Raw genomic sequence first — 18,683 nt, forward strand, 5'->3', positions numbered from 1 at the left:
AAAAATCACAAATTTACGCCACACATATTAAGTTGAAAATATCAAAGCAAAAGTAAATAAAATGTAAATATAAATTTCATATCTCAAATAAGTTGTCAATGAGTGTTTTATTTGTAATTTCCAGAGTACAACGATGTGTTGCATACACAGTTAATAACTCATTTGGAAGTACTTTTATAATGAATGAAAGCATTTAAAAAAAAAAATTCAAGTTTCAAAATTACTTGAATTGCTTTCTACAGGAAGCAGAATTATGTACTTTTTGTAGGAATCACTTTTATTACTTTTATAAAATGTACTTGCATCTTTATTAAGAATTAATTCCAAAAATATTTTTACCAAAAACGTTTTCAATTAGATCTCTCTAAAACGATAATGTATATCTACGTTGATGTACTGAAAAATAATCCTCATAACTAAAAACCCTATTGATAAATATGTGTACTTATTTTGTATTTATGGGGTAAGGCTACCATTACAAAAAATTTAAGTTTTGTTCTTTGGTTTTTTAGAAGGTTATAGTTTTTGTTTTTTTATATTTAATTATCTTATCCAAAAAGGTGTCACCAAATTGAACCAATTTGTCATTAAGTTATGCTTTGCTAATTTTGCTTGTAGCTTTGCATGGCTTTTGCTCAGCTGGGTCCAAAGATGCAGCTTTGGCCGATAACTTGGCTCTTTCCTCTGCTGTTGCATGACATTGTTGACCAAAAAACAATTTCTTCAAGCTTTGCTCATGAATTATGAGATTAGGTGGGCAATGGGCATCTCACCTGTTTCTCTTTTATTATCCAACAAATTATCGTCCACAATTAACGATATCTTTAAACAAAATAGACCAACCTTTTTGGCAAAAGATCTTGTTTTGTTGACATCGTTTATTTTAGCCAGATTTAAGGTATTCAGAGAGATAATTCAACTTGCAACACATTACACGACTTGAAATCGATAAGGATAAACTTATCTCCAACGGACATGTCAAATTCTAACTGAAATGTCACGCAATCAATTTTGACAGTAGAAAGAAGTTTTAACCGATATATTAATTCTACATAGATTGATTTATGAGTCTTTTGCTGTCAAATTTAACATATGAGAAATGTGCACTCAATTAACTTTTCTATTATTTTATTATGTGGGTCTTATTAATAGACCAATTATAAATCTTGAAAAAAAATTTAACTGATTTCTTTTTAAAAATAGGTTTTACAAATATCATTTATATAAAAATAAAAAATAAAAAAAAACAAAAAAAACATTGTGTTTGAAAAAGATAAAATCTGACATTACCACATCAACAATCAAATTAACAAGTAACATTTATCTTTTGACTTCTCAATTGGAGATGCTACTCGAAATGTACACGACTAACGTTGTTCGATTACAATTATACAGATGAAATTATACTTTTTCTCGTTGTTCTTATGACCCAAAAACACCTTATTTCCCATACTGGATGAAGTGCGAACTCCTTTTGATTTTGGGAACAATTTATGTACCCAATTTTTATCTTTATGCACATCTCTATTTGTGCAGAAGTCACAAATACATAAAGAATCATTGTTTCAATTCAAGGAAGACCAATATCTTTATTTGCAAGATAAAGAATTATAAGGTAGATAATCAAAAGACTCGAAATGATTTAAAAAATTTCTTTATCCGAGAGATTTTTCAGTGTGACCGGCACTCGAGGTGGTACATCACGTGTCACTATACTCATGGTGAGATATGTGTGTTAAAAAGTTAATAACTTAAAAAGTAAAATTTTTCACCACTTACGTAAAAACACGTCATGTACCACCCGTATTCCCGTCACAATAAAAAATTTCTCCATCCTACCTTTAACCTAATGCTTTTGTAGATATTCCCTCGTTAAGTCATTATCAAAAGGTAAAAATGAATACAAGGTCCATTTATTTGTCCTTTTTGTGCCGGGCAATTAATTTTATTTTCGATAACTGTTGAGTAGCATATGAAGTGAAAGGGCCTTGGTCGCAATAGAAAGTCGAACTGAAATCCGGTTGGTGTTATCGGTGATTCACCATGTAATTTTGTCACAATTTTGCTTATACAATACTATATCCTACATTCCTAAACCACCACGGGGTGGAGCTGTAGTTGGAGATAAATTATATGTCCTTATTCCATACGGCATGTTTTGGATTTCATTTCTGACGTTGTGTGAATCATACGAATTTTGTCAAAATGGATGCTGAATGATCTCTGTGAGTCTTTTCAACTTGCCAAAAGAATAGACCACCGTAGTGAAGCCACCAGCTAGTTTCTTTTAAAAAAAAATAAAAATTCCTACATCCCTGATTCAGCAGGATAATAAGATCAAAAGTCACTAATGGTCATTGCGTTAAAGTTCCTTCATTATAATTGTCATTTTAGGTAATGTGGTTTCAGTTTAATAATTTTACCAATGTGATTTACTTGTATAGTTCTATCACCAATTAATTTTGTTCAAAAGTTCCATTTCTAGCAATTCTATAACTGAACATCCAATCGTGCGTCAAATTCTTAAAGATGTATTTACTTAGTATTAGAATGAAAAGGAATGTAGATGAAAATTAATGTTTATAGGATAAACGATCCTCCTTAATTACCTCGTATCTTTATTTTTCAGATATATCATACTCAAATTTATTCAGACTCACCTATTATTCATTTGGTTATTAGTAGACGTATGAATAACAATGCTACTCAGTTCTTGCAAATCAATTTCTTGTAAGTAAATACACCATAAATAATGTAAAAAACTGGATAACATTGTTCCGACATATTACTCAAAAAACAGGAAAGTCCTGGGTTAGAGGCTCAAAGCTAGTGAGCCTTTCCAAGCCACGAAAATGGTGAATAACTGTGAATTACTATTAGTTTTCTCTTTTTTATAAAAGAAAAGTAAATTCCCTATAAGTAAGCACTCCATAATATAAAAGGAAAATTAATGAAAAATGCTTGAAAACTTTGAGTAAAAATGTGGTTTTTCGTTAAAATGAACAATACCGGGAGTTTTTCGTTAAAGTTCCCTAATATAAATGGTTTCAGGGTTAATATTACTCCAAATTGAACATTGTTCCAACATAAAGCCCCTAATAATGGAGGAGGATTATCTCCCCTCCTATTTGAACAGTTACAATTTAGTTATGTTAACATCTTATATTGATTTTTTTTATAAAGATAATAAGACAAAAAATAATATGTAAAAGGAGGGAAGGGAATGAGATGGAAATAGAAGAGGAAATAATCTACTCTCCTAATAAATCCTCGGTACATAAAGGAATAAAGGGTATAATAAGAGGCGTGACAAGTCCTGAAGTATGCCAGTTTTGGTATTGGATGCAAACTGCCAAGTTGAGGAAATCCCTAACCCTAACCCTAACCCTAACCCTTTGGGAAGGGAAGGGTCTTACATCATTCATTCTATGTGTCAGCAAATTATGGCAATTAGGTATTTTACGGATTTGGATCCTTTCCTGAGCTTAAAAAGAGATTCTTCCGACCAAGTAATGTGGACTGTTGGATTTGTAGTTAATGATTATAATTAATATAACTTTTAAAAAATCCTCCTATTGTAACCATTGGATAAAAATTCAACAATCTACACTGCTTAATCAAGAGAATCATCTCCTTGAGCTCAGGAGAGGATCCAAATCCGTATTTTACTGCTATTTTTAGAAAAGGAAAGGTCATGTGCTAGTTTGAAGTGAATGGCCAAGTCACGTGGAACACTTTGATTACATTATCTGCTCTGATCTGTTCTGTTCTCTTCTGCCCACTTTCTTCAGTTATGTTATCTGCATTGATAGCTCGCCAACTGTAGGGTTGTGATTGCATCTAGAAATGAGGAGAAGGCATATTCAAACCCTAGTCTCCTTGGGTTTAAGTTGGGCCTTGATCATTTTCATCGCCCTTGTGACCGACAAACTCACTTTATACTTGATTCTTGTTTTTCCGACGACGTGTGATCGTTTAGTTATGGCAGTGTGTCTGTTTTGTTGCACTCAAGTCGAATCTCCTTTCTTATACATTAAAGGAAGTTAAATTATCTTGTCAAAATTATTGTTTATGAGCGCTCTTATTTCTCCGGACACCCACTTTATATTATCCACATTCTTTAAACACCCAAATTAAATTACGATCCAAGAATGCACCTCCGTTTTATTTTCTTCTGAAAATTTTAGAACGGCCGTTTTCGGAGGAGAATGTGTGTGAGATTCTCTACGGTTTTAGTTGGGCCTTGGATTAACTTCCTTGGGCTTTGTGGTTTAATGTGACACTGCAAAACAACTCAGCCCTACCCAATACCAAATTTGGACAATACCCAAAGTTAACCCTAAATGTGGGTTACCCATGATCTTACACTATTTTAGAGTTTTCAAACAACTTAGACCCCAAACCAACCAATTTGATGGTACCAGCCGATGAGAGTTGGTTAAATTGGTAAGAGCGTGCTTGTGGTTACTGGTTAGTCCCCAATTTGAGGTTAATTTCTGGTGCCAACAGTTCTTGTTGGTGCGTGATCTGTGAAATTCCTACGTAAAATCTAGACCGATAACAGCTGGCAATTAGGTGCCATGTGTAAAATACTTCTGCCTTGAATTTGTGGATATACCTAACGCTGGTGGTGAAAGTAACCAATCTCCTCGTAAATTTATTTACTCAACAATAAAAACAAATTTGATGGTACTTGGCTATAAAAAAAAATAAAAAAAGACTTTATATCAAAATGTGTTTCTTTTTGTCACGAGAATATTTGCTTTTTGGCTTTTGCCCAATACTAGGATGAAAAAGCACTGTATTTTCTTCCAACAAACAACTTTGCCTCTTTTTTTCTTTTTTTTGTTGGAAAAGTGATGAGAGTTAGAGAAAGCCTCAACTCAATGTAGCATTATTCTTGGCCAAAACAATAGGAAAGTAGCATAATTCCATTATCGATGACTCAAAGACGAAATGGCAATCGGAAAGGTTTGAGAAATCATATTTACTTTCGCTTTTTTAGGCTCTTTTGTGCTTTTTAAGCGTTTTGTGCTTTTAATTTGAGTAGTCATCTAACAAAACGCTCTCTTCTATCAAATACGAATGACATTTGGGATAAAAATCGTAAAACTTATAAGTGTTCAGATTAACAATATAACTATAACAAATAAAGAGACATGTACTTGATGTTAGACTGATATGGTTATACGATTAAAACACAACAATGAAAGAAAGATGACTGGCCTGAAAGTAGTTCCAACAGCAACCATTGGGTCGATCGGAACACGAAAACAACTACAGAAATATCAACCATTGGGTCAATGGGAATTGTTTGATTTACCGCAACATTTATACTGGCTAAAAGACTAGGGTTCTGTCCATAAGGCTGATGTAAAGGATTCAATCATAATTACATGTTTCTTTCATACGGCTGATGTAAAGAGTTCCGTTCAGTAGCTTTCTTAGTCTCCAAGTTAGGTATCATAATTATATGTTTATCAAGAATTCAATCAACCTTATTTGGATTTCAAGACACACATTCATAAGGCTGACATAAAGGGATCAAATCACAATCTTAGCATTAATCTCTATTATTTCATTGCTACTACATTGTAGACCATTTAAGTTAGGGACCCAAATATATGGACATTCACTTTACAACATAACTCGAAGCCTTAAAAGATAAGGAAAATGCGTCGTATAAATTATCAAATATGACACACAACACTTAAGCCTAAATACTTTTATTTAACTACTTGCACAAAAGTAATGTCGTGAATGTGAGATTATGCGCAAGTATTACGACATGAAATTTATAAATATCGTGAATAATATCATTTAAGGCATGTTAGTACTTTATGCCATATATTTCAAATCGTAAAATACCCAAACTGTTTGGTAGTTGATTTATATTGATTAAATCCAACATTTGAACTATCTACACCTTGACTTTATTTGTAATCAATGGGGAGATAACCAAACTGAAGACTTAACCCCGACATCAGCTTCCCAAACAAACCAAAAATGTCAAGTATCATGCTCTAAATGATCAAAACTCAACCCCTCAAATGGTGTTACGTGACCATCCCTTTCATTTTGCACAATCTACTCAAAGAGAGAAAGAGAGCCTTCAACCTAGCTACTTCGAGTTCCACCAAATCCGAAGCCTCGACTTTCACAGTTGCTAACTTAAGTGGGCTTGGACGTGCTCGGCTCTTAATATGTATCCGTTCATATACATGTCTTCTACATTTCTTTCATCTTTTACTATACTTTATCTATATTTTGTCTTGTGTATTCTCTACTATAATGATCATTATTCATAAATTTTAAGTTGAATATGCAATGTTTTGGACGGGGATCTTAAAATAGTAATGCACTCATGGTTCTTTTTATCTTTATCATGTAAAGCACCATGATGCTTGACTATGAGAATTTTTCAATATGTCGGGAACACGGTCAGTATACTATGTGTAACAATACAAGTGGTCAGATGCTTAAGGAAAAAAAAATTTAAACACTTGTATTATAATACTTGGTATATCAAGCCGTGTTTCCGATATACTAAAATTTTTCTTCTTTTAACTACAAATTAGCATGAAGTATACATACAGGCGATTTTCACTTTTCACGCATGCAACTGAACAAATTGAAAATTATTCACCATGATTTTTATGGATGGAAGCCAAGAAAAGAGACAAATCAATCGTACCTAATAATGTTTCTTGTAGTTAACCCAAAAAAAAAAAAAAAAAAAAAAATCTTGGCTGATGTGTTACCAACCTTTAGGGAGTCAAACTCTTCCCCTTCTTTTATCAACTCTCAAATTATATATATATTTTTGTTGATGTTTTTTTTTTATTACAAGTGATAGTATTATTCTCATTCTATTAAAAAGGAGGAAGAGTTTGACTGCCGAATGGATTGAGTTTCAATCCAACACTTGCTTTTAGAGGCGGAGCCATGAAGGGATCACGATAATTTAAGGTCTACCCTGATATTTTGTCCACGCATAAAATTTTAGTGTTATGCTTATAATTTTCGAGGTTTTTCCGTAGGCTTAGCGCTCAATCCGACATCCTATGGATTTTAAGCAATCCATTAATTGTGAGCTTTGAGGAGGAGGGAGAGAAAAGAAGAAAGTCAGAGATGCTTGGAGTTTAGATTTAAGGAAGAGGATTATTAGGATGACGATGGCCGACTACTCACCATATGACAAAGTAATTTTTATAAGATTAGAAGAGTGTTTCAGAATCAGACTTTTGAGTTGTTCTAAGCTAAAATTCTAACTCTGCCACTACTTGCTCTAACTAATTTTTTGTGGTGACTAAAGGACAATATAGTGTTAACAAGCGCCCAACATGGGCAACCCAGACTTTTCACTGTACAAAAACAAAAAGAACAGTGGAAACCCAGAACAAACCGAGGGCAAATCCGTCCGAACACTGGTGATGAACAGTGCCGGAGGAAAACTCAGTTTTAGTAAATATGATGTTAATATTTATATTTCTAAATTCATCCCTATTTTTTCTTCTGCTTTACCCCTTAAAGAAGGGGAGCGTACTGGAGAACATGCATTCATAATCACTTTCCAAGAGCCAATATGGTCACCCCACAAAAATGTACATCCATGATTAAATTACCATATAATTACTCTAATCCAACCAACCATATTATTCTACTTTTCCTAGTTTTCTTGCCTACATTAAGCTTATATTTTAACTTATGTATTGTCACACCTATGATCATATACTTGTTGTATCAACGCAGTATCTCACAAATGAGCGATTTTCAATACACTTGGAGTTGGAATAAAATAAAATGTGGTATACAATGTGATATATAAGTAGAGAGACATTAAGAAATATAGCCTAAAATTAGGGCATATTAATCATGTCATTCACTTATGTTATAACATGTGGTACATCATCTTGTGTTTCGAGTACACATAAAAGAATTCTTGAACTTATAAAATAACTTACATGACATGAGTACACCATCAAGTGACATCTCATGCTAATAACACAAGAAGGGTAATGCAAAGGAGACTAAATTTGTAGATCAAATTTTGTAAACTAAATGACATGGAAGTTAATGATTAAATTATTACTTAAGTGTTGATTAACGTGCTTATTTTTTTATGGGTCATTTTGGCTCCGGTCTCTAATCAACCTAATCAACCTAATTGTTAGATTGAAACCTTATTTGTTTAAATATTTTGATCGAGACCCTTAGCCTCATTTAAGAGATTTAATTAATGCATTTATGCATTTAATGTCCCACAAATTATGAAATTTAAACAAATTCAAATAATATTTTTAATTATAATAAGCACTTAAAAATCAATTTTAGACTAATATTTTTCTTCACAAAAATTATAGCAAAAAAATAATTTACCCACATAATTATTAACATATTTAAAAAAAAAACTATTAATATATTTTAAAAAATAAAATAAATACATATAATTAGCATGGGTACATTTAGCAAAAATAAAAATGGGTACAAATAAATTAAAAAATATGGGCACAAAAAGGAATTAATAATGGGAACTTTAACGAAAAGTTTATGGTACTGTTCACTTTAACGAAAAATTATATTTTTACACTAAAAAGTCAATCATGGTATTATTCACTTTACCCTTTATTTTGTCATTATCGTTAAAGCCCAAAGTTTTCAAGCTATTGTTCATTAGTTTTCCTATTAATATATCGGTACAAATTAAAACTCAAAAGAAAATTAGCACAAATTAAAAAAAATGGTTGCAAATTAAAACCGAAAATGAATAAGGTTTTAATCAATAGAGTAGGAAAAATAGGGATGAGAACCTAATTTTTCCTTTTTTTTTTATTGGTGACACATCATTTAATTTGCAAATTTAATTTACCTAGCATTACTCAAACAAGAATATCTGAACAAAAACTTACATATACCTTTATTTATTTTGTGGTGCAATATTGGCAGTGTGGTGTGTCACATCCCGCCCCGGGGCGGATCACTTCCCGGGCTCGCTCCACCATCGTAGCACGATATTGTCCGCTTTGGGCTTACCATTCCCTCACGGTTTTGTTTTTGGGAACTCACGAGCAACTTCCCAGTGGGTCACCCATCATGGGATTGCTCTAGCCCCCTTCTCGCTTAACTTTGGAATTCCTACGGAACCCGAAGCCAGTGAGCTCCCAAAAGGCCTCGTGCTAGGTAGGGATGAGAATATACACTTAAGGATTCCCCTGGGCGATGTGGGATGTCACATGGTGGCTCTTCACCCCTGAGTTCCGAGCTGTTGTGGCTGACCATCCCTCATATAGGTTTCTAGGTTTTTCTCTACTAGCTACTTTCGGGCCACTATTGGTTGGGGCAATTAGGAATGTAATTACTTTTGAGTTCAAACTCGTTATTCATATCTATTATTTACCATTTTTGTGCTCGATGCAAAAAGAAATTCATGTTTTATTTGCATCAGTGGTGTTCTTTTTGTATGCTAGTCCTTTTTAGAGCTCGGTATAAGTTGTTACATGTCCGTTTGAACTTTGTTTAATGAATTACTCTAGATTAAAATGAATAAAAAAACTAATAAGGATACTTTATCTTTCACATTAAGTTGGAATGTCATCGTCCAAATTAACAATTATATCCCTATCATCATTGTTGGTATCTAAACTTGTATTGTAATGCCGCTAGGTCCACGTTATGGAACGTAAGACTATAGACTATCGCAATACCGACAAACTTGGGTATCACGTACATATCTTGATTAATAACAATATAAGAATATACATATTTATCTTTTTGTTAAAATGAGGAGGAAATTTTAAATTAGGATGTTTTATATATTTAAAAGAGAATATCATTAGATTAAAAGTTAGTTAATAAAAATGCATCGTTGTAAATAGGGATGTAACTTGGGTTGGGCCAATTTGAACTCGACTTTAACCCAAATAAGTGGGTTTTTTTAGTTATAACCCGTCCGAACCCAACCCAATTTCAACACGTTCATTGATTGGGTTGATCATTTGCACGTCCATCCTCAACCTAACCCAACCCCACTAATCAAACTCAATCTAACCAGATTGTAACTCATATCAATTAATGCTCATACTACACCCAAGTGAGTCAAGTCCAAAAACCAACGCCCTTTCTAATATATATTTTTAATAAATTACCCTTTATAATTACTTAAGCCTTTAGTGAATAAGAGGCTTTGATTAGTCAGCATGTTTATACTAGATTGATTTATGAAATTAAAGTTAGCTAGTTTTGATGCTACTTGGCTTAATTTTTTTAGGAATTATTAGAAACTAAGTTGTTACAAGATTAAATTTGAAAAAGTCGGGCAACCCGAACCCAACTCAAGTAAGCATTAACCCAATTAAACCCGAGCCCAAATGAACTCGAATGAAACCCAACTCGAACCCTAGCCCGAATTGTAAAGGGCTAGGATTGAGTTGACATTCCAACCCGCCCAAGTTGCACCCCTAGTTGTAAATATTATTTAGGGGTGTGCTATCCACACACCCTTTGTTCATTTCTGTCCGTTGATTTTCTTCAATCCATCCGATCTAACGGTAAAAAATTAGAAGGATTTGTAAGAAGTAAAATGGGGTGTGTGGATATCACACCCCATTATTTATTATGTAGTTGTTCACTTCTGGGTCAATATGTAATTAGACAGACTTTTTTGATGTAATGAAAAGGAAAAGACACCTTAATTTCTCCTTCACTTTCTTTCTTGTCTCTCTCCTGTTCTTTCTTACTCTGTATTTTAAAAAAAACTATTATTATTAAGGGGAAGGGGGAGAGTTCATAACTCTTACAATAATTTAGGAGGGAGAGTTTCGAACTCAGAACGCATTGATAGAAACTCAACATCATATCCACTAGGATATTAGACCACATGCAAAAGATGAAAAAAGGGTTATATTTTACCACTTAGTATTACAGTCTAGCAGTATTCCTCTTTACATGTAAGTAAGAGGTGTTAGGTTCAATTCTTGCCAAAATCGAAATTTATATTATGGCTAGCCCAGTGTGAGATGTAGCCCATTCCCTTATCCCCTTAGTGTAGATTATATCGTTTGTTTGAAAAAAAAAGGTTATATTCTAAATTTCTAAGGAAGGTCACCAATGAAACTAATGGCTCGTTTGGGAAATGCTGTCAAATAATAAAAAAGGAGTTTTAATGAAAATGGCTTGTGCCAACAAATATTTAACCAAAAACCATCCTAAAATGTTATTTAACCAAAGTGGCTCAAAGTTTAATAAAAAAAACCATCCAAAACTATTGTCCACGGGTCAAACATACAAGCCCAACCCGCTACAAATCTACACTTCCGTAAATACCCCTAAATGATTCGATATTGACATGACTCTTCACCAACCTCAACCCAGCACGAAACCGCCATAATAACTCCATGTCTTCCTATCAAATTGAATTCCCCCATTTCAAAATCAACCAAATCAAAGTTGAAAAAGGAAGCATTCATCGGAACAAAGTCACCGAAACAAGTTTAAAAAAGTTTAATGACAAAAACTGACAAAAAAGTGTCTGAAAAAAAAAAGAACCAAAACATAAAACTGTTTATGGAGAACCCAAAACATATCACTATTTCTGGAAAAAAAAAATCAGATATAGTGTTTGCTTTATCTGTGCACAAACAAACACTGTATTTGGAAATAAAAGAACCAAAATCCAGAAACAGTGACTTAGATTTCAGAAACAATCTATGTTTTAACCTTTGATTGTTTCTTTTCTTTCATGCATCAGTTGATTATATTTAAGAAACATGATGTTTATTTTGCTTTGAATCCAAATACAGTGAATTTCACTATTTCTTTTCTTGCTTACATTTAAGAAACAATGTGTTTATTTCATTTGGATCCATAAACAGTGATTTAGATTCCAGAAACAATAACTTAGATTCCAGAAACATTGTTACTTAAAATCCAGAAACAATTTATTTTTATAGTCTAGAAATAGTGACCCGTCGTTATTATTGAATAACATGCAGATCTCAAATTTATTTTCTGGAGAAACAGACGATGGACTCCATTGACGAAGCAAAATTGAAAAATAGTACCTCGAATACACTATGAATAATAACGACGATTACATTTTAACAAAATAATACAAAATATAAATTAAATAACATGAGGATCTCTATTTTTGTTTTAAAGAAAAAGAAGAAGGTCTGCAAAACAACGATGAATTCAATTAACGACAAAAATTTGGAACTCAACCTAAAAAGTTAGGGGTAAAATCGACAAATCGTAATTTATTATAGTTGGACAATTTTTGGTTGGACTACTTTAATACGAGTCTTGTACTAATCATTAAACAAAACTTATAACATGATTTTTTTATTAAAACTAAAACTTTTCAAGTCATTTTCATTATTTTTCCTTAATAAAAGCTTTTATATGAAATATTTTTGGATTTCAAAACACTTGAAATGTTTTTCCAAGATTAAATTGTTTTTTACTGAAGATTGACTTTTAAAAACCCTTTTTTTTAAAGCACTTCTCAAACAATCCATAAGTCACTCAATAAACCAGCTTTTGATTTTTGTATTTTTTAACAAAAAAATTAGCTGTTAAAACACATAGAATAACAAATACAATGAAGCACCTAAGAAAGTCGCCATCCATAATAATATCGAATTCGCCACTTGTCGCAGCCAAACTTAAAACTTAAAATTTACAAGCAAAGAGAAATATCGTTAAACATTATCTATTTGTATATGATTTAATACTCTAGTGAATAAAATATTGAATTTCTACTCAACACCTAATTTAAAAAATAAAATAAAATTTAAAAATAGTATAATTGGACAGAAGGAGTGGGACCCAATCTCATGGAGTCCACAGATTTGATGTGGTCTTCGTAGACGAGTGAAGGCAACCCCCGACGCGCCTTTGCCTTGGTTTCGGAATCTTCCTGCCGAAAACTGGCCACACCAATTTAAATTTCAAACTCGGCGTCCCACGTGTTAAGTCAACGTCTCGCACCTACGCGCCAGCCAACCCCCCTTAATTTCTCGTTATGTTCATATTTCAACTTTATAAATTTAATCACATGTCTATTTCTCTTTTGAATTTACCCACTTGGACTCTTGACACTTTTATGGTAGCTTACAAGAAATTTCTTAATCCATATAAAATAAAAATAAAAGTACTAAAAAATTATTTAATTATTTTTTAGTATTTTTGTTTAAGGTACTCTTATTTAACTAAAAGAGAAAATTATTTTTTCCAACAAAGAAAAGGAGAACATACTATTAATTCTTCCTGGTTGTTCTCCTCAAAATTCTTCATGTTTGTTTTTGATTTTCAAATCCAAGCTCAATTAATATATATAGAAGGTCATTAGAATTTAGTTTTACTCCTTGTGTTTGTAATAGGGCTGCACATCTAGTAGCTTCTTTTGTCTCGCGAGAGGGTGACTTCCATACGTGGAATTGTTTTGAGTCAGAGTGGTTGTTTAATGCTTTGGTTTATGATGTAAATGTTTCCAGTCAAATTTAATGATAATAGTTCTTTCAAAAAAAAAAATTATATATGTAGAAGGTCTAACCTTTTTATTTGTTTGACAAAATCAAGATTTTAACCTATTGAAAGTTTCTATAGTGTTTTTATTATCTCATCTCGTGATAATTTTTTTTTTCTAATGAAGAGAGATAGGAAAAAATAGTGTTGAAAAACAAAGTCTTAATAACTAAACTAAAATTAATAAAAGAGTTGTAGTTTGAGGCGTAGTTGGTTAAGCGAATAGAACTCATGCACTCAAGGTCTCAAATTCATTTTCCTAATCCTCAGTAACGCTTGTATAGCTGCTATTTCACTCAAAGGTAATCGGTGCACGTGTTTTTGTTTTTTGTCATTTATTTTCAATAACAACTTATAGAAAATTTGAGAATAAGAATAAAACAAATACGGCTAAATAACTATTTAAAAATTTAAGGTAATTCATATTCTTTCCAACTTGGAAAAATCATAAAAATTATAATAGTGGAGCAGTTGTGTTTAATGATATTTACTCTTAATTATTGTCTTAATACCTTCCTAATGGACTAAAAACCCAAATTATGTGGTTTATTCACTTAATCAGTGCCGTGACTCCACGCGCCACGCAACGAACCCTATTTCGTCCTTTTCCACCATCCCACGCGTACCTCAATAAAATGCTCTTCTTCTTCCCTTCCACCTTTCATTTCTCATTCTCCCTCTCTCACTAGAACTCTTTCTCTCTCTTCCCCATCAGATCTCTAAACCTCCATGGCCATGCCTTCACCGCCACCGACGACGTCGTATTGGTGTTACAGATGCACTCGCTTCGTCCGCGTGTTTGCTCTGGACTCCGCCCTCTTGTGCCCCCACTGCGAAACCGGCTTCCTCGAGGAGATCGAGACGATGCCACAGCCGCTACCGCAGCCGAACCATCTCCGCCGTAGATTCCCGTCCTCCTACCGCCACGAGGAAGAACGGGGCCAAAACCCGATTCCGACCTCCCGCCGGGTACGACGGGCCTCCGGCGACCGGTCTTCTCTATTCAACCCGGTCATCGTCTTACGTGGCACCGAGGCCGATACCGAGTCCAACACATTCGAACTCTACTATAATGACGCCGCGGGGTCGGGGCTACGACCACTTCCGCCCACCATGTCCGAGCTTTTAATGGGTTCGGGCTTCGACCGCTTACTTGAACAGCTCTCCCAGATTGAAATCAACGGTTTGGGCCGACCTGAAAACCCGCCTGCGTCTAAATCCGCCGTGGAATCTATGCCCGTTATTCAAATCGCCGATTCCCACGTCGGGTCGGACTCGCACTGCGCCGTTTGCAAAGAAGCGTTCGAACTCGGGTCGGAGGCCCGAGAAATGCCGTGCAAGCACATATACCACCCGGATTGTATCCTCCCCTGGCTCTCAATGCGTAACTCGTGCCCGGTTTGTCGACACGAGCTGCCCGCTGACCAAAACAACCGTAATTCGGATCCGGGTCTCGAGGAAGAGACGATGGGTTTGACTATCTGGAGATTACCCGGCGGAGGATTTGCCGTGGGGAGATTCTCCGGCGGCAGAAGACCCGGCGAGAGGGAATTACCGGTTGTGTATACGGAAATGGACGGCGGTTTCAATGGAAACGGGGCTCCAAGAAGGGTATTATGGGCATCGAGGAGTAGAGGGAGCGAAAGTCGCGGGTTTCGGAGTGCTTTTCGTAATATAGCTTCGTTCTGGGGGCGTTTACGTTCCGATTCATCATCTTCGAGGTCCGGGTCGGAATCTGAATCCGGGCCGGGTTTGACTAGAAGTCAGTCAAGTTCGGTGTTTGGGCGGTTCGTACACCGTCGTCGGAGGGCGTGGGTGTTGGATGATTAGAAAGACCACAGTTTTGGCTTCATTTTTTATTTTTTTTGGTTTATTAATTTATTAAAATATACATCAGTGTAAATACTTTTATTATTATAGCTGAGTTTCGAAGAACTTTCAGGTTTGCCGGTTTGGGGTTCTGTGTTCATAAAAAAGTAGTATAAAATTGGCTCAATTTGTAGCAAAGCATCTTTGGTTCTGCGTGTTATGAAGATTATAGAATTTGAAATTTAATTCTTAATTAACTGTGTAATTTTGCATTCATTTACAAGTTCGATCGATTACAGTTTGTGTTCTACGCGATTTGTTGCGAAATTTAGGGAGAATGTGTAGAGCTTCGGCTTGTGTGTTCACACCACAAGCCTTGTTGGCCCTTGTTGGTCATTGTTGGCCCTTGTTGGTCATTCCCGTTGGTGATGTTGCCCATGGGATCTTTCTTCTTGTGGACTTCTATGTCTTGTGGCGACAATCATTGTTATGGTGGTCCTAGGAGGATGCTGCGACCTTTCTTTTACTCAACAATCTTTTACTCAACAATAGGGTTTGTGCTGGTGGAATCGTAGGCAGTCAAGGCAGTGACGGAGTGTGTTGATCGTGGCGTAGAGCCTTAGCAATGCGGCGGAGGCAGTAGCTACAGAGACTGGAGCTTCTCTAGGGATTCACTGTTTAGTGTTTTCTGTGTGTTGCGCTTCAAAGCAGTTGACTTGGGGCCCTTTTGTGTTTAATGGTCCTTTTTTCTCTCGTGCTAACTTTGTATCTGGACCTTAATGTCTGTAATTGCTGCTTATTGGTAATATATTTAAGGAAACTAATGAAAAGGGGATGAAAACTTTGAATTTTAAAGATAAGGACAAAATAAAGAGTAAAATGAATAGTACTAGAATTGACTTTTTAGTGTAAAAATGTGTTTTTTCGTTAAAGTAAACAGTACATTGAGTTTTTAGTTAAAGTTCCCATATATTTACCCTTTGAAAAAGAAATAAAATAAAAGGACTTGGTTTTAAACACACTAGTCTTCATGCATGCGCTCATGCGCGTTTCAAAGCAGCTTACTTGGGGCCCTTTTGTGTTTAATGGTCCTTTTTTTCTTTTGTGCTAACTTTGTATTTGGACCTTAATGTTTGTAATTGCTATTTATTGGTAATATATTTACCCTTTGACCATAGAAAAAAGACTTGGTTTTAAACACACTAGCCTTCATGCCATTTTTTGAATCACGACGTGCTACGCGCAACTTACACATTTTAAATGTATTTATATGCGTAAATTGACAAAAAGAAAGTCAAATATTTGAAGTAAATGAATAATAGATCATGCTAGAAAAAACCCCTCGTAAACCAATTAAAGCAGCTGAATTCACATAATAAAATTGGTCTCTATAGAATTTACAATAAGAATAGAAAAAATAATATTTAATGAAAAATTGATTGAATTGCGTTATTACTAGCTCATTGTGAGGCTAAGCCCACCCCTCCCTTTTAGTATAGATAATATCGCTTGTTAAAAAAAAAATCATTTGACAACTAATTTAATCACATTATTATCCGCGTATGAAAGACCTTTTTTTATAACCGACATTACACGCCGCTTAAGATGTTTTGTACATGTTTAAAAATAGAGAAAATAATATTGAATGAACAACTGATTGAATCATATTATTGCTAGCCTATTGTGAGGCTAAACCCATCCTCTCCCCCTTAGTGTAGATAACATTGTTCGTTAAAAAAAAAAAACAATCCTTTGACAACTAATTTAATCACATTATTATCAGCATGCGAAAGACTTTTTATAACCGGCATTACACGCCTCTTTAGATGTTTTGAACGTGTTTAAAAATAGAGAAATTGAATCACATTATTGCTAGCCTATTATGAGGTACTAATTAAAAAATAAAAATAAAACAGCACACAAAAATTAACTATTAAAAAAATATTGTTAAAATGACTAAAATACACCTATCTTATTTGATGCATTATTTTGGGATGCCTTTGAAGTTTTTCGTCTTGGAGGTATTTTTGTACAAATATTTTTGTTGAAACTTGGTGACATCAAAAACACAATTCACCTTTTGTGTTCTCTTTATATATGGATGTATGCTTTTCTTTTTTTGTCGAAAAAGTAACATTCATTAAATAAAAAATGAAGGTTCCATACCAACCCAAGGGAAGGCAGAATAACCCAAAACACTTTGGGGAAAGTTGAAAATCAAAAGCCCAGCCCAATATATAAACAAACAAAAAATAAAACCCTAATCCCAATCTCTAGATTGGAGCATCTCCTGTTATTGCCGCCACGAACGTCTCGCCAATAGCCACCAAGGCAGCAAAACTAAAGAAAACGATTGAGTGGTCAATTCGAACAAGACATCGTAGCACAAAAATTACAAACTCACAACCAGAAGCACACTAGGGCCAGATTTAGTCACCTAAAACACCGAACAAAGAAGTAATCACCGGATCTAAGTACCCTTCATCAAAACCTGCAAATATACACATGTATGTTTTTAATCTCACTCTTTTGGAGAAGCAGGAATGGAGATTACTATGAGATCGTTCCTCTATTGTGGCGAGTGTTTTGAAGGCTAAGTATTTCCCTACCCCAGTGTTTCTTGAAGCCCCTGTGAAAAATAAAGTTTCCTATTGTTGGAAAAGTATATGTGCTGCCAGAATTATTATTGAAAAAGGGTCTAGATGGCAAGTAGCTCGAGGTGGAAAAGGCCCCTAATGTACTAATTGTTTTCTGATTTTTAAGTTGATTTGATGAGGTTCATTCCTTTGAGCTTTAGGAAACTGAAAGATAGATTGTTTTGATATTTTGAGAAAGAAAGAATTGTTTACTGTAAGGAGTGCTTATCATGTTGTGTTTGGATGGCTTCTCCTCTTGGTCATGCTCCAAAAGGACACCGTCATCGAATGAACATCAAAGAGTGTGGTTTATATCTAGCTAACAACCTAAGTGGCACTAACTTGGATTTTTGTTGGATGATTTGGTAGGTTGTTTAGACTTCAAGAAATAATCAATTATGGAAGGGGAAGGCGGACACTCTTGATAACACCGTTTCTCGTGTTTTGAGTTGGTGGCAGGAGTCCATCCGCCTGTCCCTTCCTTCTTCTCAATCTCTTAAAAGAACCGGGATGAGGCCACAAAGTTTGGAGGCATTGGAATTGTATATCAAGACGCGAGAACGGAGATTTTGTGGCTGCTTCTGTTGTTGGGGTGGAAATGCTTTTTCCCCTTTGTTTATGGAGGTTATTGCGCCCATAGAGGGTTTGGCTTTGGCCGCGAGGATGCGTTTACAAAATTTGACTCTCGAAAGCGATTTTTCTCCAGATTATTGC

General features: G+C 34.6%; 1 protein-coding gene across 1 annotated transcript; it reads left to right on the forward strand.

The window, feature by feature from the left end:
- The first annotated feature begins 14,181 nt into the window (after positions 1-14,181).
- LOC137715732 (E3 ubiquitin-protein ligase RDUF1-like) lies at positions 14,182-15,415 on the forward strand. Its single transcript, XM_068455075.1, has one exon. It carries the CDS (start codon positions 14,254-14,256, stop codon positions 15,352-15,354), a length of 1,101 nt encoding a protein of 366 aa, XP_068311176.1. The 5' UTR covers positions 14,182-14,253; the 3' UTR covers positions 15,355-15,415.
- Positions 15,416-18,683: the final 3,268 nt, after the last annotated feature.

Source organism: Pyrus communis, chromosome 14 (genome assembly GCF_963583255.1).
Source record: "Pyrus communis chromosome 14, drPyrComm1.1, whole genome shotgun sequence".
NCBI classification, from domain to species: domain Eukaryota; kingdom Viridiplantae; phylum Streptophyta; class Magnoliopsida; order Rosales; family Rosaceae; genus Pyrus; species Pyrus communis.

Excerpts from the sequence above, each read along its gene's own strand:
- LOC137715732 (XM_068455075.1), top strand. The coding sequence starts at position 14,254 with ATGGCCATGCCTTCACCGCCACCGACGACGTCGTATTGGTGTTACAGA.